The sequence below is a fragment of the Myxocyprinus asiaticus genome, chromosome 42, assembly GCF_019703515.2.
Source record: "Myxocyprinus asiaticus isolate MX2 ecotype Aquarium Trade chromosome 42, UBuf_Myxa_2, whole genome shotgun sequence".
Lineage (NCBI taxonomy): Eukaryota > Metazoa > Chordata > Actinopteri > Cypriniformes > Catostomidae > Myxocyprinus > Myxocyprinus asiaticus.
Window position 1 is genome coordinate 11,463,381 of NC_059385.1, and position 24,077 is coordinate 11,487,457.

The following is a 24,077-nucleotide window of genomic DNA, read 5'->3' on the forward strand; positions in this document are numbered from 1 at the left end:
AGCTCCAAAAATCACAGACAGTCAGCATAAATGTCATCGATATGACTCCAGCGGTTAAATTAATGTCTTCTAAAGCAATACAATCACTTTTGGTGTGAAAAAAGATCAATATTTAAGTACTTTTTAAATACAATCAAATGCTTCCAGTAAGCTTCCAGTAAGAGTTCAAGCAGTCTCTCATGTGAAGTATTCGTATTGCCATGATACTGACGTAATCTCACGTTCTCCACTCGGTTGAGACATCCAGGATAAGCACACAAATGCACCATTGTGAGTAAAGAAACAGGTAAAAAAAGATCAAAACCAAAACAAACCAAGCTACTGTACAGCGTTCCTCCTACTCACTTGCAAACAGCGTTGCTCTACCCGGCTGTGATGCATGTGCGTCAGTTCTTGTGTGTTTCAAATGCCAATGCGATTATGTCACACATGCATGCTGCTGCAGAACGGAAGCATGATTTACAGTTTAAAAAGCGATCGTGTTACTTTAGAAGACATTCATGTAACAGCTGGAGGCATATGGATGACGTTTATGCTGACTGTCTGTGATTTTTGGAGCTTCAAAAGATAAATCGCCATCCACTTTCATTTTAAGGCCTTACTGAGCTATGATATTTTTTGCATTTTTCTTAAAATGTGTTCTGGTGAAGAAAGAAAATACATACACACCTGGGATATCATGACGGTGAGGAAATAATGAGAGAATGTTTATTTTTGGGTGGAATATCCTTTATCTTTAAAGTCATAAAAGCTATGGCAATAATAGCAAATAACAACAGATTCGAAAAAAGAAGAGATTCTGCTGGGATACATGGAGATACTCATTAGAATAAACTTGAAGGTCAGCCTCCACATCATGGTCAAAATGCCTCCCCAAAAATGTTTCATTGAATGTCCTGTTTTATTCATAAATATGCCACATTAAGGAAGTAAAATGGACCATGAGTGCCATTGTGTGTGTACTTTAATGTGTTTTACTATTAGGTACATAAAAGTATATTAGAAATTGCACATTTACCCATTGTCACCTTTGAGATGTGGCTCCCTGCCATAACAAAAAAATATTGTGGTGGTATATAGTACAGTTATGATATGAGATAATAATAACATGGTACTTTGATTTATTCTTTTGTACTGAAAATCATGTACCAAGGTATTTATGTGGTACTTCAAAGCACTTAAAAACACCATGGTAGTATCATGATACATGTCCAAAAATCCATGGTAGTACCATGGTGTCCAAAAAAATCATTAAAGTACTGTGGTACTTTTTTGTAAGTGTGATCTTGGATCAGTAAAAAAAGACAAGAAAATCTGGTCTTCGGCTTTCTGATCCTCTCCTGACCTCCCAGGAGGCACATTAAGGGGAAAAACGAAATGGAGAGAAGTCCTTAAGCTGAGTCCTAATTAATATCTGGCCCAGAAAACATCATTCACTGGAGTGCAAATAACGGCTGAGGATGCCAGTGGTGGTCTATAAGTAATGACTTGTGAATCCTTAAGGACCATCTCTCTCTCTCTCTCTCTCTCTCTCTCTCTCTCTCTCTCTGGCTACCTCCATCTGCCTTGTTTGTTCCAGTGCAGTTCAGAGGCCAGTTCATTCTGCCATCAGCCAAGATGAAAACAAGCAGATGAGAGCCTCACTCCCTTCTCTTCAGTGTCAGGTCTGATCACAGAGGAGATGAACACACGGTCCTAGAGGTGATAGTACTGCGCCTCGGGGAGGTAATTTATTGATCAAATATTCCACACGTTGCTTTGTGGTTTCAGCTGTGAGCTATTACTTGGAAAATGAAATTCTATTAGAGGCAATCGGCAAGCCGCAGGGGTTTATAAGGCTGCAGGGATGTGACGGTATTCTAAGTGTATCATGACATGCATAGGCCAAGTATAAGGCCGGAAAAATACTCCACGCAAGTACGCACTGCAATTGCACTATGATATTATGCATACTTAGGGATAGTTCACCAAAAAATGATCAATTGCTCATCATTTACTCACCTTTATGCCGTCTCTAACTCGTATGACTTTCTTCCTTTTGCAGAAAACAAATATATTTTGATGGAGATAAGGTGTTTTTGTCCAAACAATTTAAGTCAATTTGTTCCTAAACTTTCAAGCTTCAAGGTCTTAAAGGCAGCATAAAAGTAATCTTTATGATTCATGTGGGTTAATCCATGTCTTCTGAAGAGATATGATTGGTTTTCCTATAACATGCGTTCTTGAATTACTGTAGCAGTACCGAATATCAGTACTTAAGAAGCCAATAAAGTAACCTAATAAACTAAATCTGGGTACACAATGTACGAGTTTGATGGTTCCCAGTGAGATCTTCGGTAAAAGCATTGACACACTGTGCAATATTATGTTAGACTGTTCAATACACATTGGAGCCAAGACTTTGGTCCCAATTGACAACATTGACTGGGTGTTTTTACATCATCTGGCCGTCGTAGGAGCAGCCACACTGCATGACTGCAATGCAAAATAGTTCACATCGTTAGCGGCATCAAGCAACAAAGCAATGCGATCCCATTCATTTTCAATGTGAGCAGAACGACTTCCTGTGACACGAGCTGCAGTGACTGTTGGTGACGGAGATTGCCATGGCGAGTTGAGAAAATGTCAACTTTATGCAAATGACGAGCGACATTCGCAAGCAACTAACAATGAGACAGTGGAGCTCACCTCACCAGTCTCCAGGCAGTGAGTGTGTGAGATACTGGAGTCGAATGCAGGCAAGTGCAGGCAAGGTGGAGAAGTTAAAAGTTTCTGTAAGCGACTTCAATGTTCTATCATCTATCAGACAGCATGCCCACATACCTGGATGACACAATGATTTCAATGAAAATACTCATAGTTTTGTCTGAGGCAATTAATACCAAGTTAACTAGATATCCTTGCATTGCATTAGGAATTATATTCTGACACACATCGTAATGCAAAGACATGAGAAATTTAGCTTCAGTATCGAGAAGCTTTTTCATTTTACACCCTTGCGTAGTGTGTTTTGGGCCTAAGTGTCCTGATAATATGGTAATAAATATAAATTATTAAAGTAAATTATTATATTTCTTTATATAATTTCCACCAAGAACTATCTTTTACATAAATGTCATTTGCAGCACAAAATTGAATTCGGGGGGGGGGGCTACAGTGATTGTATGAAGAACAGCTGCTGTCAGTGTGCTTGAAGAGGAACAGTGCTCTAATGCCATGCCAAGGGGGCCTGTGGCCACACTGACCCAGTCGAAAAATAGCATCCTTTCATCTAGACAACACCTGGCCACAAAAACATCATCAGTTCTTCTGGGAACAGATAGGTGATGTATCTATTTGTTTAGCTTAATTGGTGGATCAATGTGGTCATGATCAGACCATCAGAGGATGGAAATTTATCTGTGATGCTGATCAAACACAGATAATGAGGAATCAATGAAAGGGCAGTAACTGAACTCAAAACATGAACTCAAATGTGACCTTATTTACCTTCTTAATACATGTTTCTTGTTTTATTGTGCATAAAACAATAAAATATAATTCATAAATGCATGATACACTCAGGAAAAATAATGACTCTGAAATTACTTTTTTTTTGGCTGATGTCACCAAAGGCAGAGGCCAAGGAAAAATAAAGTTTGCTCAGATAAAGTTAACCCATTGCCAAATACCTTTTTAGGTATTGTTTTAGGGTACTGTTGTAATGTTAATTTAATTAAAATTTAATTTAATGCCGGACGGTTAATATTAATGTAATAAAGTTTACAGTAACAATAACAAATACGGATATAATTAGAAAAAGAAGCTTTCCCACTGGGAAATGTCAAGATGCTCTAGTGGGTGAACTTGACCATCAGCCTCCACGTCCCGGTCACTATATTGATTCCCACCAGGTAAAAGCTCAAATAAATATGGCCTAATTCCTGGGACAAAAACTGTATCTTATTCAAAATCAACAGCAAACTTGCATTCAGGTCTGGCTCTATTTCTGGACATGAATGATAAAATCATGCCCTACATTTTTTTTGTCTCTTTAAATATTTTGCTTCTCTCGGAAATGCGTTACATGACAGAAGTAAAACATTTTGAGTTCATAGTACATCTTTTTTTTTTTTTTTTTAATGGCAGAGGCTATTTGCACTAAGTGTAAATAGCAACCAAAGCATCTTCTTTGCACTAAGTGCAAATAGTGATAGATTGTGACAGATACTATTTTATATAATATACCTTATTAAATACTAACATACAGTATAGGGCTATCACTACAACGTGTTTATTTAGAGTACCACAGCCACCCTACTACACCAACCCCTAACCCTAAACCTAACCCTAATCTTCCCTTACAAAAATTAACCACGGTTTTACTACAGTAACCATAGTATCACCATGGTATTTTGTAATAAATCATAGTAACCACAAAATTAAAACATGGTGTAACATTTCAAGGAATGCATGGGCAAGGAGGAAGATGGGACCGGCTTGACACAACACATAGACATTTATTTGCACACACACTTTTATCTGTTACAAACATCGTCTGCTTTTACGTTCAATACATAAACACAAACACACACAGGTCCGTGTGTATCTCTCTCTCATCTGCCGCTGTCTCCTCTCCTTAAATACTCCCGCCGCCCCTCACACCGCGAGACTGGTGTGGCACACAGGTGGAACTCATTCACCATTTATCTTCCCTGCCTCACTCTGCCCAGACGCTCGGCCGTGCCTGGCTCGCCACACATGGTTACTATATTAACACCATATTACTGTAGTAACACTATGGTTAATTGCATTGAAACTATGACTTCAACCAAAAAACATGGTTACTACAATATTACTATTGTAAAACCATGTTTAATTTTACCCGGATCAAACATTTCTCTAACCTCCCCGATTTCCCCGAGGAAATCAACCTTTATATTAATTTTTATTTATCATTATAAGTAGTATTAAAGGAAATATTAAGAGTTGAGACAGGAAACAAAATGCTAAAAGCTGGGGCGAAAAAGGGAAATCGAACCCGGGTCGTCCGTATAAGAAAAACACATCCACAGTGTCATTACACACGAGTGCACATAGTCTGTGTGGCATGTGCTATTTGCACCTTGTGCAAATAGTCACTCAGTTTTTTTTTATCTCAAAAGATCAAAGTGAATATGAATCCTCATGGTATGACTCCTTTAAGGGATAGTTCAACCAAAATTCAAAATTCTATCATCAATTTACTCCAAAACAAAACTTTATTTGTGGAACACTAAAGATGACGTTGTGGCAGAATGTCAGAATGTCAGGGACTGACAGCATCAGTTACCATTCACTTTCATTGCATAATTTTTTCATACAATGAAAACAAGTAGAGACTGACATTCTGCTTAACCTCTCATTTTTATTACATGGAAGAAAGTCATATGGGTTTTGGAATGACATGCCAGACCTCGCATTCTCTAGAAATCCAATTCTAAATCACCAAAAAGTAACCCTTAACGCAAAGAGAAACTCCTGCCATCACAGATGAGTAAAAGTGGGATATGATACAACATGCAAATCCTTCTCCCTGCAACAGATATTTCCTCCATCACTGATTCTATCATGACACAGCTGTGCGGTGTACTATGCTGTTTTTGTTTTTTTTTCATTACCACAGGTGCTCCCTAGGGCTTTGTGTTTGTGTGTCGATGTGTTGCATGTCTTTTGTGCGTGGGCATTCGTGTATGTGTATTTTTTGTGTAGTTTTGTACCTCCGTGTGTGTGTGGTTTACAGCTGTGTGTGACGGGGGTTTAATGAGCTTTAGGAGAGCGTTCATCTATCCATTAGTGTCTATCAGGACTCCCTGTGGGCTCGGAGGGCCTGCTCACCACAGGAGGAGGAAACAACCTCCCTCCCTACCTCCATTTTTAGCCTCACATTCACCACACATCCCCATATACCAGTGATCAACAACTGCACCAGACTGCGCTAGATAACATCACTGCCAGCTTATAACGCCAACCAAAATAGAACGGGTATTCCTGTTTGACTTCAATTGTAATTTAGAGGTTTAGTTAACATACTGTATTTATTAAAAAGAAAATAAACAAAGCACTTGGTTTATATTATTTAATATATGCATTCCTCCATCTGCAATATTTTTTTCTTTTCCAAATGTCATCTCAGTTATGGCTGATAAATATGGTGGATATTATACATCTGTACTGTGTTTTATGTTCACACAAAAGCTCTGATCAAGTATTTATACATGCTTCAATTAAATTTAGGCATCAAAACATAATGTACTGCAGAAAATATGGATAATTTTGATCACTTTTAAAACCTTACAAATAAAAACAGTATAATGAATGAAAAAACACCCTTACATTATCTGCTTAATGAAGATGCAGATTATATATATTTATATTAATGCTGTCGGCGTTAAGGCATGCAATTCATTTAAAATGTTTAATGTGTAATTTTTTTTTTTTTTAAGGAAGGAAATAAATGCATTTTGACAGGAAATATGCATATATAGAGTCAAATTTCAGCATATTTAAAATCTGAGATTAAAAATTTGAGTCTACTGACAGCTCATATATATATATATATATATATATATATATATACTAGATACCAATATGACCACTGATATATTTTGCAACCCTACTGCTATTTAAAATATGTTACAACAGTGGTGCTTAACTGGTGGGTTGTGACCCAGAAGTTTGCAGGTATGTTCTGATAGTGTTGTGGACAGTTAAAAGTAAAAAAAAAAATATATATCTATATATATATATATATATATATATATATATATATATATATATATATATATATATATACATATCTATATATCTATATATATATATAGTCACATAAAGATTTCAAAATTATTTCTTTCTGTGATATTTACTCCCTGTATATATATATATAACCACATATTTATTTATATTTATATATAATTTATTGACTGCTTTACCATGTTTTAATGGTAGTGCATTGAATCTTTGAGCAGCATTCTTTAATTCACCAAGGGGGCAGGGGAAACGAAAACGCATCCACAAACAACACAGGACCCAACTGATAAATGCAAAACTCCTGCCTCTTTCTATCATTTATTGCTTACAACAGCATACAAATTAAATCATTCACTGTTACAGTCAATAGAATACAAGGATGGAAAATATCTCAAATGTCTTTTGTTGCTGAGGTCAAAGTATTCATGTTATGTGTGTTTAATCAAACTCAGTGGTATTTTGCTGCAAATTTCTCTGCCTCTTGGTAGAAGCTAACCAAACTGATGCAGATGCCAATATGGGCAAGTTGCATGACATTGAAAACTATTAACAAAATGACACAAGGTAATAGAAACCTGACTGTAATAAATACGGGATACAGGGTTTGATATTGTGTAACCACTTGATGTCCAACATAAAATCTGGGTTCTACAGATAACCAGTTGAGAACCATTGTTAGAACACTCAAAAAGGCCTTTGAAGAAGAATCGACAACCCACAACCATATTGAATTTGTGCCTCACCAGATCCTTGTCCAGTACACTGTTTCACTGCAAATAATGCTGTGCTGAAAATTTCATATATGTAGAGGTCTGTCTGAGTCACCACTTCTCTATTGATTGGTCCTAATAAAAAGATATTCTGTATTCTTCTCCAGTTAGATAAATAACGCCACCGCTGGGTTGCCACCATCATCGGAGCTTTGGATTTGTAACAAAGCTTATTCACAATGCCGTCACTATTCTCCCTCCCCCTACCAATTTTTCCTTCGGTTTTTTCTCTGTCTTTAACGCATACACACACAGCCACCCTGTTGTCGCACTCTAGAGGGTGCAGAACAAAGGGAATCTCCACTTTTCTCCCAGGACTATTATTAGATATTCAACCCAGAGACAAAATAATCACATGTTCAACTGAATCACCACGCAGGCAGCGGAAGATTCAGTCCTGAAGCATGCGAGGCAAGCAAGCCCTCGTTTGGAGTGAGGCTGAACTGATAGGTGACTATGGCTAAATTGATGACACTGAAAGAAATGTACTGAAGGAGATGCATTACTTTAATTAGGGATCCACTGCGGCTAAAATTAGTTTTAAACTAAAATGCTTTTTCAAACTGAAAATAAATGCTAATACAGGGTTGCTGCAGAGTTTTTAAAATCAAATGTAAGACTTTTTAAGACCATTTTCAAGACCTGAACAAATAAAATTAATACCATATCCCCATACCAAAACAAACCCAACCAATCTCAAAATAAATCAAGTATCACTGACTCTTAAACAGGCAGGTGCACATATTCAACATAACCTTAACATTGCTTATCAGTAAAACAGGGTAGGATACATGCAAGTTTAAGACATGTTTTCCACATAAATATCACATTAAAATTGGTTTATGCACAGTACCATTACATAAATAAATACAAATTATAGGTCGACCAATATAGGATTTTGCTGATACGATAATGAGTTTAAAGAAAGGCAATTATTCTGCCAATAGATTTTGAAATTGGAAGCCAATATGAAATAGTCTTAGTCTTCCTTCCTGTGATGGGGAGGGCCAGACAGAGGCTGCAAGAGCCCAAATTGAATTAAATTCCAGATGTAGTTTATGGTGCAAATACAAAATACCAATATCCTGGTATGAAATACACCGGGGAATCTTATTTTGAAATGTCTGCACTTCACTGCATCCAGCTGCTCACTCAAACAGATAAGGGAAATAAAATGGGCCCTCCCACAATAATCTACAACGCATTACAATATAAACAATTAAAAGTAAACATTGTCATATTTCATCAACATTATATCATCACCATCAACAACTGATCAGTTGATAGTTTGTCATAAATTTCCGATATGGCCTAATGATTGCGAACTGCTCTGCAAAAGCTGGAAACACTCACAAGCCCCCGCGTGCTTGGAGAAAATACGGTGCCACGTTTTCACTCTGAACGATGCAGTGCATGTATTTATTCAACTGAATCATATGCTTTTGAAGTTTGATAATCACATTAGGTCATATCATGATTCCCATTTTTCCACCCCCAAATTTAAGACCTCTTTACTTTTGTTGTATCATTTAAGACATTTAAGACTTTTTATGACCTTAAATTTTGGAAAACTGAATTTAAACATTTAAGACATTTTAACGATCCAAAGGAACCCTGTAATAAATAGTGATGTGCAAAACCACATCGACAAGTCAACTAATTATGCTGACCTCAGAAACATATTTTAAGAGGATGTTCTGCTCACTACAATTGTACAGAGTGGTTATCTGAGTTACTGTAGACTTTGTCAGTTCGAACCAGTCTGGCCATTCTCTGTTGACCTCTCTCATCAACAAGGCGTTTCCATTAACAGAACTGCCGCTCACTGGATATTTTTTTATTTTGGCACCATTCGGAGTAAACCTCGTTGTGCGTTCAAAAACAGCTAGATGGAGTGCATTGGATTGGAACAGAATCCAGGGGTGCTAAAATGAGCTTTAAAAAGTTGGACTATTTTAACTTGACACACCGTCTTAAAAATGCAACGTTCATGGCGGGATGCTCAAAAAACTTCACAAGTTACGGTACGATGGCCAAAGATGTCCATCAGAATGTGGATGGCTGTAGCTTTTCGATACTGTTTTACCAACCAAACTGCACAACACAGCAATCTAAGTGCAGCAAAAAAATTTTACATGTTAATTCAGCGTGATATATAAATAATGTGTTAAAAAATCAATGCAGTAAGATAAGTCACGCCACTGCTGGGTTACCACCATCATCGGAGCTGTGGATTTGTCACTATCCTCTCACTACCAATTTTTTTTACATGCCACCGTAATAAGGATTTTCCTACCAACGGACCAATTCAAGCTTGAAGTGCCACTTCCATATTTTTTTGAGTCTCAGTGAGCAAAGGGGGCAGGAAGCACAGCTCCAGCTGTACAGACAACAAAGCAACAGAAGATTAAAGACAGCTTGACAGAGCAGAGTGCCGGGGTCTCAAGATGCGTCTTTTACAATTTTATAAAAAAAATGTCTTTTGTTTAAATAAATGCTTAACTCATCTGCCACAATAATGGAACGTCTTTGAATTATCTGATATTATTATTATAAGTGAATATTATTATATTTATGTATTGAATTATCTTTATTTGGGGGCCTTTTCATCAAATATTGAGTTTTTAAAAAATATATAAGAAAAAATATAGAAACTAGTCAACCTCATAAATCAATTAGTTGTTTTGGTGACTAGTCCACCTATCCCTACAAATAAACCACTGTCACAGTGATTTGACTATAAAATAACTATGCATTCCAGTGCCAGAGGGTTTAATCAATCTACGTCAAGTTAAGGTCATTCAAGTTAGTTCACTGTCAAACAAACAGTAAACACCCATCAAAATATTAAAATGGGAACATTTATAACACTCTCCTCCAGATCAGACATTAGTCGAGGTCAGAAACCTAGGGTAAACACTCACTTAGTGTCTTCACACACATTGGTGCATTGAGCACTGCATAATAAAACAGAATGTGTAATAAGCTTGGTGATTCACCAGACAATATTTGTGTGTTTGTTTGTGTATGAGCAAAAAGGATTCACGGCAGCAGGCTGTGGCAACCTGCTGCTGACATTTGAATGAATTCAAACACAGGAAACAATAACCTCTTTGTGGGGGGTAAACGCGGTATTGATTAAAATGAAGTCTGTAGATCTGTAGATGTTGTGTAAAATAATTACATTACTGGCTGTTTACATACCCTTATAAAAATAGTAAGTCAAATACTGAAATTGGTACTGAAAAACTGAGCAAAAACGTACAAGATTGTAACAAAATATTCAAGACTGGGGGGCACCAAAGGTCAAATTAAAAAGGTATAGTTCACCCAAAAAAAATAATAATTCTGTCATCATTTACCCTCATGTTGTTTCAAACATGTATGGCTTTCTTTTTTCCATGTAACACAAAAGCAGGCCGAATGTTAGCCTCAGTCACCATTGACTTTCACTGTACACTCAAAAAATATTTTAGATTTACGCAAATTTCTGTTCGATGGTAATTTGTTTTGAAATTGAAACACGTGCATTTAAAAAAATCTTTTTTTTTGTTTTGTTTTGTTTTTAGTGTATGAATAAAGATGCAGTAGAAGTGAATGGTGACTGGCGCTAACATTCAGAAAAAATCTGCTTTTGCATTCCACATAGGAAATTAGTCATATGGGTTTGGAACAACATCAGGGTGAGAAAATGATGACATATTTGTATTCTTTGGGTGAACCAGTCCTTTAAGAATCTGTAAAAAAATATGTCCACCAATAGATTTTCCAGTAATCTGAATATTGGGTGGACACGTCCCACTTAAAGGAATAGATAGGGTTAGTTTAACTTCTTTTGTGTTGAGCAGAAGAAATAAAGTCATACACATCTGGGATGGAATGAGGGTGAGTAAATGATGAGAGAATTTTCATTTTTGGGTGAACTATTCCTTTAATGTCTATGGCCCTGAATATCTTTTCTACTCTACTTAAAAGACACCCTGAAGATGAACTTTATGCTACCTTTGCAAAAATATACTTCATTAAACCCAACCAGACCCATAAATCAATGAAACCGTTTTAAACAACCTCAGAGTCAGGTGCAAGTTTGCAACTATCTTGCCATTTGCCCACACATATATCATGAGATCCATTAACTGTGGGTGACTTTTTCATCCCTATAAAGATTTTGCATGGTTTGAATGGGTTATTTATAGAAACCCAATGACGTAGTTTATCAAACGTAACCCCTTCCCACTGATCTCGCCCAGAATTCTAAACATCGCGATATTACATTGCTCTCTACACACTGTACTAGAATAGGGGAGGATGTTCATGTCTGAACATACAATATATGAAGCTCTAGACAGGTGTGTGTCGCGGCATATGGCGACGGCGCACACAGCTACCGACATCTTAAAAAAGAAAAAGGTAACCGGTGTCTTGCCAGAACATGCATGAAATCAAAAGCAATCACGCTCAGTTTTATCGTGACAATCGACGAACCCTGTCCACCGCGTGATACTGGCAACATGAATGCTGTATGCTCACTTAAATCGCAAATTAGGGCGCAAAATGTAAAGCATGAAATCATGTCAGCTCAGCAGGAAGCATATAGGTAACATCTGATCAAAGAGCAGATAACTGCGTCAAAATTATTATGACGTAGAAGCGCTACGCAAAATATGGGGAACACGGGTCCTCGTACAACCATTTCAGAGAAGGAGAGCGGAGGAGAGAGACAGCGTTTAGGAGTAAGGGGCAGTTCAAACTAAAATCGTTTGTGCGCTAAAAAAGCTAGACGCAGAGCAACAAATTAAACAACAAATCTTTATTAAAAGTTGACTTTTTTTTTTTTTTTTTTACCTGACACGGCGTCAAAGAAGACGTCAAGCACGCGTTTACATAGAGAAACAAATGGAAAACATCAAGGTCGGACGCAAACACGTTTTGTGTGTGAACTGCCCCTAATGGGGGGGTCACTGAGAACGGAGGGTGTAGTCAAAGGAGCGATTACAATTTTCTCGCCGCCTATGTAGGTTTATTGCAATAATAAAAAAAATATTTTTCAGAATGACTTTAATTGTTTTGTTTTTTTATACCCCCCCAAACACACACACCTTATTTTTCCTAATAATGATAATAAAAATAACCACTATTATTATCACACCTGTAACCATCAACGTGAAATTATAGCCACTGACGACTGAAGTCATATAATACGCAAGTCACACATAAACTGAGCATGGTTTGGAAAAAGCTCATATTTTCGTCTTAAAAAGGGCCAACAGTAAAATTTGACCCATGTTAAAATGTAGGAAACAATACTGTACGTGATCAGATCCAGATTAGTGTGAGTAGAAAAGCTTTATTATACTCTGACAACATTACAACACTTCAGTTTCAGCTTCAGTTAACTGAAACATTCATGAGCTTCTCACTAACAATAAATAAACGAGACAGTGTATTCTTAATTACAATTACTTACATGCTGTTATCCAAGTTGTAAACGGGAATGAGTTTATGACTGACAAGCAAACAGCTTCCTTTTGTCCTTCGCCCTCTTTAGCCATACTTTTTGTTATTATTACGCTCTCTAACGTGTTTTATATCACGGACTAATATATCACACACTATTACACATAAGAAGTTAGACAAATCGGTACTTAACTATTTACAAAGGTGCTGGAGACACAGGTCGAGGCATTCCCCTTCCACCTCTTCCTCCGAGATGAGGTCTGTCAAGGGGCGCATAGGTAGAGGTACGTCCTCCTGGAGAGGTGGCCTCATCTCCCGCAAGAACAGCTCCAAGAACCTCTTGAAGGTTTTCTCCTCGTTGGCAGAGCCGGCCATCGCTTCTCATTCCTGGAGAGATCAGAGACAGCTGGAGCCGGGCAAGAAGTCTGCACTACTTTGAAGCATAAGCGAGAGCGGGGGTGCGTCAACGAGGAGGGACTCGCGCACAACTGACAGGCGTGACGTAATGAAGGGGAGGGGTATGAAGAAGAAGGGGGGGGGGGGGGGGGGGGTGAATGCTTACCCAATAAAGGAGGGTGAAGGCGAATTAACATTTTCATTTATATATATATATATACACACACACTGTATATACATCGATCATCCACAACATTAAAACCACCTGCCTAATATTGTGTAGGTCCCCCTCATGCCGCCAAAACAGCGCTCATTACAATTGTACAGAGTGGTTATCTGAGTTACGGTGGACTTTGTCAGTTCGAACCAGTCTGGCCATTCTCTGTTGACCTCTCTCATCAACAAGGTATTTCCATCAGCAGAACTGCCGCTCACTGGATGTTTTTTGTTTTTGGCAGCATTCTGAGTAAATTCAAGAGACTGTTGTGCGTGAAAATTGCAGGAGATCAGCATTTACAGAAATACTCAAACCAGCCCATCTGGCACTAACAATCATTCCACGGTCCAAATCATTGAGATCACATTTTTCCCCATTCTGATGGTTGATGTGAACATTAACTGAAGCTCCTGACCCGTATCTGCATGATTTTATGCACTGCAGCCACACAATTGGCTGATTAGATAATCGCATGGATGATTGTTTGTGCCAGATGGGCTGGTTTGAGTATTTCTAGTAACTGCTGATTTTCACTGACTCCTGGGATTTTAACGCACAACAGTCTCTAGAATTTACTCAAAATGGTGCCAAAAACAAAATACATCCAGTGAGCGGCAGTTCTGCTGATGGAAACGCCATGTTGTTGAGAGAGGTCAACAGAGAATGGCCAGACTGATTCGAACTGACAAAGTCTACGGTAACTCAGATAACCACTCTGTACAATTGTGGTGAGAAGAATATCATCTCAGAATTTGGTGCTGTTTTGGCGGCACGAGGGGGACCTACACAATATTAGGCAAGTGGTTTTAATGTTGTGGTTGATCGGTGTATATACTATATATATATATATATATATATATATATATATATATATATATATATATATATATATATATATATATATGTTCAAGTACTAATCACACAAACACAAGTGGTGGTTTATTTCTTTTATTTTGAATCATAAATAATGCATACATAAAAACAATTGTCTTGATTCTATACCCAAATTTATCTGTTTGTTGAACTTTGTTGAATTTTCCAAGGTACTATAACCTTCTTTTAGAAGTCTTTGTTTTTGTTACTCTTTGTAAATTTCACTTGTAATACTTGGTATACATTGGTGTATTACATTCTCTATGTTTTTAATGCTGTGCTCTGGTTTTCTATACGTAATAAAGGGGGTGGACGTAGGGAGAAAAAAAGAAAAGAAAAATATATAAATACTGTGTGTGTGTGTGTGTGTGTGTGTATATATATATATATATATATATATATATATATATAATATTTGTATCTGACATCATACACAAGGCTATATTTTTAAGCCCTAAAATTTGATGGAAGACAAGACATTAGTCTATTATTAAAATCTAATTAGTCTATACTAGTGATCTATTGCGGGACTCATATGAAACCATTATATTTGGCTATTAACACATTATATTGAGCTTTTAATTTTCAAATGACTTTCAAACAGCTCTGAGAGAATGTTATCAGTGGAAAAACTCAGTAAGTGATGTGCTGGTAGCGAACGGTGTGCATGTATATAGGACATCAGAGCTTAAGCTAAAAATAACAACTGTTGTAGATTTCACATCATCGCTGGGAATTAACTGTTCCGCTCCCAGGCATTGTTAGTACAACCGGGGATTGCCATAATATCCACAGCATATCAAGCCTTAGGAAAAAAAAAATGACTGGGGTAACCATAATCAAAATATCACAGTAACAGATACTGCTGGAAAATAAAAATGACAAAATTTCAGAGAGCTTCTTACACTGTTTAAAGGACATCCCATATTTAGTGTATTTATTATGGTTAAGTGAAATAATGTAGTAACTGTGGTATTTTGGCAGAATATGGTTGTACTTTTGTAAAGAACAACAGGCCTTGTCTTTATACAGTAGTGAAATTGGCATAAATTATATGTAGCTTATTGGTTCATGTTACCTTGACAATACAATTCTGTAATATTTACTCACCCTCAGGTTGTTCCAAACCCATATGAGTTTCTTTCTAATGTAGAACATAATATAGGAGATGCTAGGCAGTATTTTGGGGACAGACAGCCTCAGCCATAATTGACTTGCACAGCATCTTTTTTTATACAATGACTGTCATTCTGCCTAACAACTCCTTTTGTGGGCCACACATTAAAATCATAATGTATAGGTTTTGAACAACATGAGGGTAAGTGATGACAGAATTTTCATTTTTGTGTGAACTATCCCTTTAAATCAGTTCTTGGAAACACTATACAATAAGGTTCCAGTTGTTAACATTAGTAAATGCATTAGGTGTCATGAACAAACAATTAACATTAGTTAATGCACTATGAACTAACATGAACTTACAATTAACAATTGTATTTTATTAACTAACATTAACAAAGATTTATAAATGTAACAAATATATTGTTAATAGTTTGTTCATGATACATAATGCATTAACTAATGTTAAAAAATGGAACCTTATTGTAAAGTGTTACCCAGTTCTTTTACTGTGTTTCAAAACTACTATTGCCAGCCAAGGAATTATGAGGTGAAGTGCTCATACTTTTTCTTTGTGCTGATATAATGCTGGCTTTCTAGTGTGTAGTTCAATTAAAGAGACGAACCTCTCTCTTTTTTAACACACACATACTGTACAATGCCAGTGAACCAAAACCTGGATGATAAACTGATATTGAACAGGCACAATTTGTGGCTGAATTATTAATGTTACTGAGATGTAATGTGGGCAGTAAGCTCTTTATCTCCATACTGTCACAGGCAGCAAGTCAATCTGATGTGACCTTTACAAAACAGTGCCTTCTTACTGGGTTCATAAGGCCCAAATTACTCAATAAATTGTGACAAATTTTGTTCATTACAAATAATGGCACAAAGTTTTGCCCAGGCAATTTAAATGACATGATTAACAACAAGAGATTGTCAGTTACTTTGACTAATCGCTAGCACTTGAAGCTCCAGGAAAACAATTTAGCATTTATTACATACAGTAGATTAGCTGGGTAAAGTGCTATGGAATAATAAATATCAGGAATGGATCCAAATAATTTGACAGATATACAGTCTAACTTAGTTCGTCAAGCAATTTAAGTTATGATGGAAAGGTTTTGCATTTTTATTATTTCTCCCTTTATGGTAACACTGATGGATCTTGTGTGAAAACTATACTAGAGAAAATCCCTAACCCACTACTTATTTCCCAGCTATCATGTCTTTGTTTTTATTTTACTGTCAAATAAAAACACTATTATGTTGTATAAATGAATGAACAGTCATTTAAAAAAACACAGTTGTGGAACATTGCACAAATCACTAAAAGCTTACTTTGATTATACTATATCTTATTCTACTAATAAATCAGTTAATCATCTTTAATTTCCTTTTCACATAAAACTAACTCTACAGTCCAACTCCAATGTTTTCCTTTTTAAGCAGATTTCTAACTGTGAAGTGGCTTTCTGCCTACTGCTTTGAAAACTGAATGGTCTGCAGAAAACCCTCAAGTCTGATCCTCCATTCGAGGGCGTTTGCTGTGATTTTCTGATAGAGAAGAATCAACAGATGACATAGCAGATCTGGATTCATCTGGGGCATCCCTGAAACCCTGGAACTGTGAGGTCACAAAGAGAGTGAGAGAAATGACCAAACTGTGAGGAACAGAACATAACACACCTATATTTTCCCATAACTTTGTGAAGTTGACAAATAACATCAACATTAAAGGGATAGTTCACCCAAAAATGAAAATTCTCTCATCATTCACTCACCCTCATGCCATCCCAGATGTGTATGACTTTCTTTCTTTAGTAGAACACAAACGAAGATTTTTAGAAGAATATTTCAGCTCTGTAGTTTGGAGCTACCTTTGTAGCTCAAAAATATCACATAAAGGAAACAGAAGAAATCCAGAAGACTCCAGTGGTTTAATCCATATCTTCAGAAGTGATATGATGGGTGTGGGTGAGAAACAGAACAATATTTAAGTCTCTTTTTACTCTAAATCTCCACTTTGACTTTCACTTTCAGATGTGAAAGTGAAAGTGGAGATTTGGGGTAACAAAATAGAAAAAGGACATATATTTTGATCTTTTTCTCACCCACACCATTTATATCACTTCTGAAGATATGGATTAAACCACTGGAGTCTTCTGGATTTCTTCTGTTTCCTTTATGTGATTTTTTTGAGCTACAAAGTTTTGATCATCATTCACTTGCATTGGATGGACCTACAGAACTGAAATATTCTTCTAAAAATCTTCGTTTGTGTTCTGCTGAAGAGAGAAAGTCATACACAACTGGGATGGCATGAGGATGAGTAAATGATAAGAGAATGTTAATTTTTGCGTGAACTATCACTTTAACTGTAGTACTTTCAACATCAAGATTTTAGTTAGATTTATAAGAATGTGTAAAGGTGAATATTTGTATAAAGTCAATGTTTTAGTGTAAATGGTCATGATTTCACTAAGTTCACCTTTTGCTTTTTTGCAGTTAAATATTCCCGCTGTGTGACAAATTAATTTCTAAAAGTACCAATATTCCACATAGTTTCTGAATTGATATAAGCACATAAAACTGCATGCATAATAATTATACAAGTAGAAGAACACAATAAGGTTCTATTCGTTAACATTATTAATGTATTAGGTATCATGAACTAACAATGAACAATGTAATTTTACAGCATTTATAAATGTTAATGTTAATTTATGAAAATACAACCGTTTATTGTAAGTTCCTGTTAGTTAATAATGCATTAACTAATATTAACATACACAACTTCATTTAAAGAATGTATCAGTATATGTTGACATTATTAACATTAACCATGATTAATAAATGCTGCAAATGTATTGTTAATTAATGCAGCTAACTAATGTTAACAAATACAACCTTATTATAAAGTGTTAGTGAAAATAGTTGTATGAAGTAGTTTTAGATGAAGTATAGCATACCACACTGCAGGACACTGCTTGACACAGCATGTCAACTATCCTTTATTTTAATTAATTTTGTTAGTTAGTTAATTAGTTATTTATTTAGTTTGGTAGTTAGGTAGTAAGTTAGCACTTACAGTTTTACCTAGGAGCCATTTGGTACTTTTAAACTTACTGTAATCTGATACTGAATTGTGGCCTCCATTTGACTCGGGGACTTGTACAGGGAGGCAAGCCTAAAGAGAGAGTTGACAGATGAGAAATACATTTAAAACTGTTTTCAATACAATGCATTGTTTTCCTCTCTCTGACCTTGTCTTGCTCAGTTTAAGGCAGGAGGGGCTGCAACAATTCAAATGCAATGAAGCTGAACAGTATGACCAGTGGGAAGACCTTCAAATTTATGGCAAAACTGGGAAAGAGAAAACAGCGTGATGGAGACACTATGTGCCTCTCTGTTGCCTGCTGCTATAGAGTAATAGACTGGCAGGTATGCAGGATGCATTATGAATAAGGTCTGGCTGCAGAAGGCAAAGCAAGCTACTTGTTCAATGTGATTCATTCCATCACCCACCGAGGTGAAGGGTAAAGAGTTTACGCAACACACTCTCAATCTCTCTCCAGGAGACACATTTGGCTGAGAACACCACAGATGTTGGCTGCTACTTTCTAAAGCAACATTTTGCTGAGTCAGGCTGGGAGGACTAAAAGACTAATCCAGTAGAGAAAAGTCACACTGGCACACAGCCACAAAAAACACCTTCAAATACAACTAGATATTTTCATTTTCTGAAGAAAATGTGAGTGGTGCTCGCTGGTGCAAAAGTGGGCACCATGAAGCTAGAGTGTTCTAAGTGCATTGCTATGTGGTTGCTAGGGTGTTCTCTATAGGGTTAGGGGATTCGTTCAAAATCCTAATCTTACATATGAGCAATATTAATAGTGATGCTTGCCTTAGCAAAGCAAAAAGTCTGTGTTTACCTTTTCAGTCCTTCCCAATGCAGGATGAGCCTCTGTGTGGCGGCATGGCCCCAACTCTCACCTGTTGACCAATGAAATGTGTATCTTGTCATTTCAAATGTTTGGCTAGTGGATATGAATTAGTATTCTGAAAACACAGTGAAAACGACGTACCAAAACAATGCATACATTTCTGCCATGCCTTACCTAATGCAGGAACCAGCTTGGATTGGCCATTTGAAACTCTTGTGGTCATCTGATTGGTCAACACGACCTAAGGACACATAATAACAGTGGTTATTGTGAATAAATGAATTTATTTTCAAATGCTTTATGTTTAAAAGTTGCTGTTTGTTATTCATTGTTCTTTGTTGCAGCTGTGAGAGGTGCAGTGTTCTAAACTGTACCGCTAAACTGCGTTGTGTTGCCAATTGGATGAGCTGCTGGGCAAGGCCGTTCAGGAGGCGGGTTCTCCGAGAAAGATCCTCAAAGTCATGCCGGAACGGGAAGGCAATGCTGTCAATCACAACTAAACGTACCTGTCATTGGACAATATTACAACGAGTAATTTATAAGCATATAGCAGTAGCATTATTGTGTTGAATGATTTGTCCTATTGTTGTTCTTTATTTAGAGCTTTTTACCTCAGGATGCTCAGCCAGGAAGTCAGGTAGGAGGTAAACCTCAGCTAACAGTTCTGCGTAGTCATGGCAACGGACCAGGAAGAGATTGGAAAGGATGTTCTCAACAGTAAGTTCCTCTAAGGCTTTTTTCTGTTCTATGAGGAAAAGCAAAAACAGATAATAATACATAGTGTGCCATAATTAAACAAAAATGTGTATACCTCTATTGAAACTAAAGGTGAGCAGTATTAGGTATATCTCAAAGTTTTTCGGATCATACCTGCATCCTCTGCTAACAAGATGCAATGCTGCACAGCTGCCTCTGCCATATCAGCTACACGCTGCACCAAGAAACTGCCCTCTGTGTCTATATACAACACCTTTCCTCCCAGACCTCCAAAACACACTGGAATTTGTACATCCACAGCCAACTGCATGCTTAGAAAAAAAAGTCTCTATTACAATAAACTACAACATTTTTTGAAACAATGTTAAAGGAATAGTTCACACAACAATGACAATTCTCTTATCATTTACTCACCCTCATGCCATCCCAGATGTCTTTCTTCTGCAGAACACAAACAAAGATTTTTGGAAGAATATTTCAGCTCTGTAGGTCCACACAATGTAAGTGAATCGTCGCCAGAACTTTGAAGCTCCAAAAATCACATAAAAGCAGCATAAAAGTAAGACTCTTTAGAGACATAAGACTCCAGTGGTTAAATCCATGTCTTCAGAAGCAATATAATAGGTGTGGGAGAGAAAGAGATCAATATTTAAGTCTTTTTTACTATAACGCTTCATCTTTGACCTGCCTCGACCAATAGGTGGCGATATGCAGGAAGAATGTGAATCGCCAAAAAAACAAAAGAAGAAGAATGTGGAAGTGAAAGTGTAGATTTATAGTAAAAAAAAAAAGGACGTAATATTTATTTGTTTCTCACCCACCCCCATCATATTTCTTCTGAAGATATGGAATAAAACACTGGAGTCATATGGATTAATTTTATGCTTCCTTTATGTGTTTTTGGAGCTTCAAAGTTCTGACCACCATTCACATACATTGTATGGATCTACAGAGCTGAGATATTCTTCAAAAAAATCTTTGTTTGTGTTCTGCAGAAGAAAGACATACACAACTGGGATGGCATGAGGGTGAGTAAAAGGTTTTTCATTTTTGGGTGAAATATTCCTTTAAACTACCATCTAATATAAACACACAAAGTGGTCAAACTGCATTTAAGATGCACAAATGGAGTATGTGACATTTTATTAACATAAAATGTTACACAGACAATTGCAATGCAATCAATGTATGGCCTCTATCCAAAAGAATTGGTTTATTCCATTTATTCTCATACCATAGTTGGGTCTTTCCGACACCAGGAGCTCCACAGATCTCGGTGGTCTTTCCAACAGGCACTCCCCCTCCAAGGGCATCATCCAAGTCCGAGCAGAATGTCACAATGCTTCCCAAAGCCTGCTCTTTGTGCAGGAGATCCAGTGCCGTTAAGCTCTCTGTTGCTGCTCCCTGCTGGTGAGTTTGGGTATCACAGCGCAAAATCTGCAACACCTCCATTGCCTCCTGTTGTGATATCCCTGCCTCTGTGGGAAAAAAATAACCATTGCACATCCAACAAAATGTGAAACTTTCTTTTTATTCTAACAGTAATTGGTATTTCTATTAGTGAGAGAGTAATGTAAGTACTTGTGTGCTATTTCCAGCTCCAAATACAGCACTGTTGTTGAGGTGGTGATGGTAAAATACCTTTGCAGAGTTGAAGAGGACGCAGGTCAATCAAATCTGCGGCCACCTGGAAACCAGCATTGATTAGTTTTACCTTCACTGAAGGCGCCAGAGGGAGGCTTGGCACAGTCCTTTGCATTGTGTACTACAAGAGGTGACACTAACAAAAAAACAAAACAAAAAACAAGATGAAGTCCCGTTTTAAATGTGTGCGTTGCTACTGTCCTTGTTTATGACAGCTGTCAGTACATCGGAACCATATTATGCAGCCCATTTTGGGGCAAACACAATCAAAGTCTCTTTCAGCCTGCTGTTTTTCTACTTTTTGCAAGTTCTGTACGCAACTGACCGTTTTGAACTTATTTAAAACGGAAAAAATACAAACTCGCTTGGACTTCTTGTTGTTGATACATTTTTGATACTCCCTCCAAAACAGCAAAAGCAGTGTTGTTTCCGTTTGTGTACACAGAAAAAATACGCTTCAAAATAAAAGTCCCAAGGCGGCGTTCACACGTTTATTTAAAATCGGAGATTTTTTCATTGCAAATGTTTTAAATTATTATTGCTTTAAAATGGAGGTGAAAACACGATTAGCTGAGTCCTTGGTCAGAAATAATTTATTTTTTTAAAAGATATTTGCTGAATCACTTAACCCTCAAGAGACCAACAGTAGCAGAATTACAACGTTTGCGTAAAGCAATTAAATTGTACTCATTTTTATTAGAAATTATAAATAAAAAAACTAGACATAACAGTAGCTGACACGATGAACTGTATCACAACAACAGTTTTGGTTGGTTGCTTAGAAATCAAGTTTTATTTATTATTATTATTTTATTTATTTATTTTTAATTTTTTTGTCAGTGGCACGCACACACACACACACACTCACACACACATACACACACGTCACAGCTTGCTAAGTCACCCCAAAACAATATATGCTTAGAAAAAAATAAATAATAATAATTGTTTTATTTTTATATATATATTATATATATACACACACAGTACTGTACTGTATAAACAGTATACAGTAGGCTACTGTCCAAAAGTTGTAGGCACTTTTGAAAAATTTTGTATGGTGAAGCTTTTTTCAAAAATAATGCCATAGTTTTTATTGATCAGTTAACTTCGTACAAAGTGCTGTTAATATAAAAGATAAATTATGATTTTTTGTGACCACACTTGTCATCAAAACAGCACCAGTTCTCCTAGTTACACCTGCCACAGTTTTTTTAAGGTCATTGGCAGGCAGGTTGTTTCAAGCATCTTGGAGAATTCGCCACATACAGTATCTCATATTTAGTGTATTTTGTTCAGTAGGGGGCACTGTGGGGGCCATGCCATCTGTTGCAGAGCTGACTGTTCTAATGTTCTATCTATATTATTTGCAAAAGGAATGTTTAGGAATCAAAAATGTATTTCCTGTTGACACAGTAAAGCAGAAGATATAAATAACTATCTTAAGACAAAATGTTTTTGCCTAAGACTTTTGCACAGTACTGTATATCTATCTATCTATCTATCTATCTATCTATATATATATATACACACACACACATACAGGGTTGGGAGGGTTACCTTTGAAATGTATTCCACTACAGATGACAGAATACATACTGTAAAATGTAATTTGTAACGTATTCCGTTAGATTACTCAAGGTCAGTAACGTATTCTAAATACTTTGGATTACTTCTTCAGCACTGGTAGATTTTTTCACTTGTTTTGACTATAAAAACTCTGACAGTACAGTAAGACAAAATACACATGTTAAAAATACATTCTCTGAAAAACCTAAATATCTTATGCAGTGTTGTTAAACAAGATAAATCAAACTGATCTTGTTTTAAGGATTTTTTGTTGTTGATATTTTTACAGGAAAACAATACAAAAATTATTATCAAGAATATGATTTTTGCCCTAGTATCAAAGGTCTTACTAGGAAAAAAAGAAATTATGATCCAACATGAATTTTCTTGATAAAAAAATATGATCATGCCTGGTAACGTGCATGTAAAATGGCTAGAAATAGCAGTTTAGCTTAGCGTAAAGCTGACAATTTACACAAGGTTTATTTTTATTTCTTCTGCTCCCTCAAACTTACTTCAAATTTACTTCTCTGTCTGCTCGTATGAATGTAACACATCATAAGAAAGTGTTTCACTGCTGTTCAAATGCACTTTGGA

General features: G+C 36.6%; 2 protein-coding genes across 3 annotated transcripts in view; both read right to left on the bottom strand.

The window, feature by feature from the left end:
* The window catches only part of LOC127432903 (protein phosphatase 1E-like), a 55,783-nt gene extending 42,354 nt beyond the window's left edge, over positions 1-13,429 (bottom strand). The window contains exon 1 of the mRNA XM_051684419.1: positions 13,189-13,429. Within this exon, the coding sequence (XP_051540379.1) occupies positions 13,189-13,370 (182 nt within the window). The 5' untranslated portion in view covers positions 13,371-13,429. The remainder of the gene's footprint in view (positions 1-13,188) is intronic.
* A 1,122-nt stretch (positions 13,430-14,551) lies between these two features.
* rad51c (RAD51 paralog C) lies at positions 14,552-22,357 on the bottom strand. Of its 2 annotated transcripts, none has more exons than XM_051684430.1 (9): positions 21,909-22,357; positions 21,502-21,745; positions 20,421-20,578; positions 20,162-20,295; positions 19,925-20,056; positions 19,725-19,791; positions 19,539-19,599; positions 18,733-18,793; positions 14,552-17,230 (listed from the first exon to the last, which is right to left on the bottom strand). In XM_051684430.1, the coding sequence occupies exons 1-9, from the start codon at positions 22,024-22,026 to the stop codon at positions 17,120-17,122; spliced, it is 1,086 nt and encodes a 361-aa protein (XP_051540390.1). In that variant the 5' UTR covers positions 22,027-22,357; the 3' UTR covers positions 14,552-17,119. The 2 variants fall into 2 exon arrangements, with proteins under 2 accessions (XP_051540390.1, XP_051540391.1); XM_051684431.1 differs by having other exon boundaries at positions 21,849-22,357.
* Between the last annotated feature and the right edge of the window lie 1,720 nt (positions 22,358-24,077).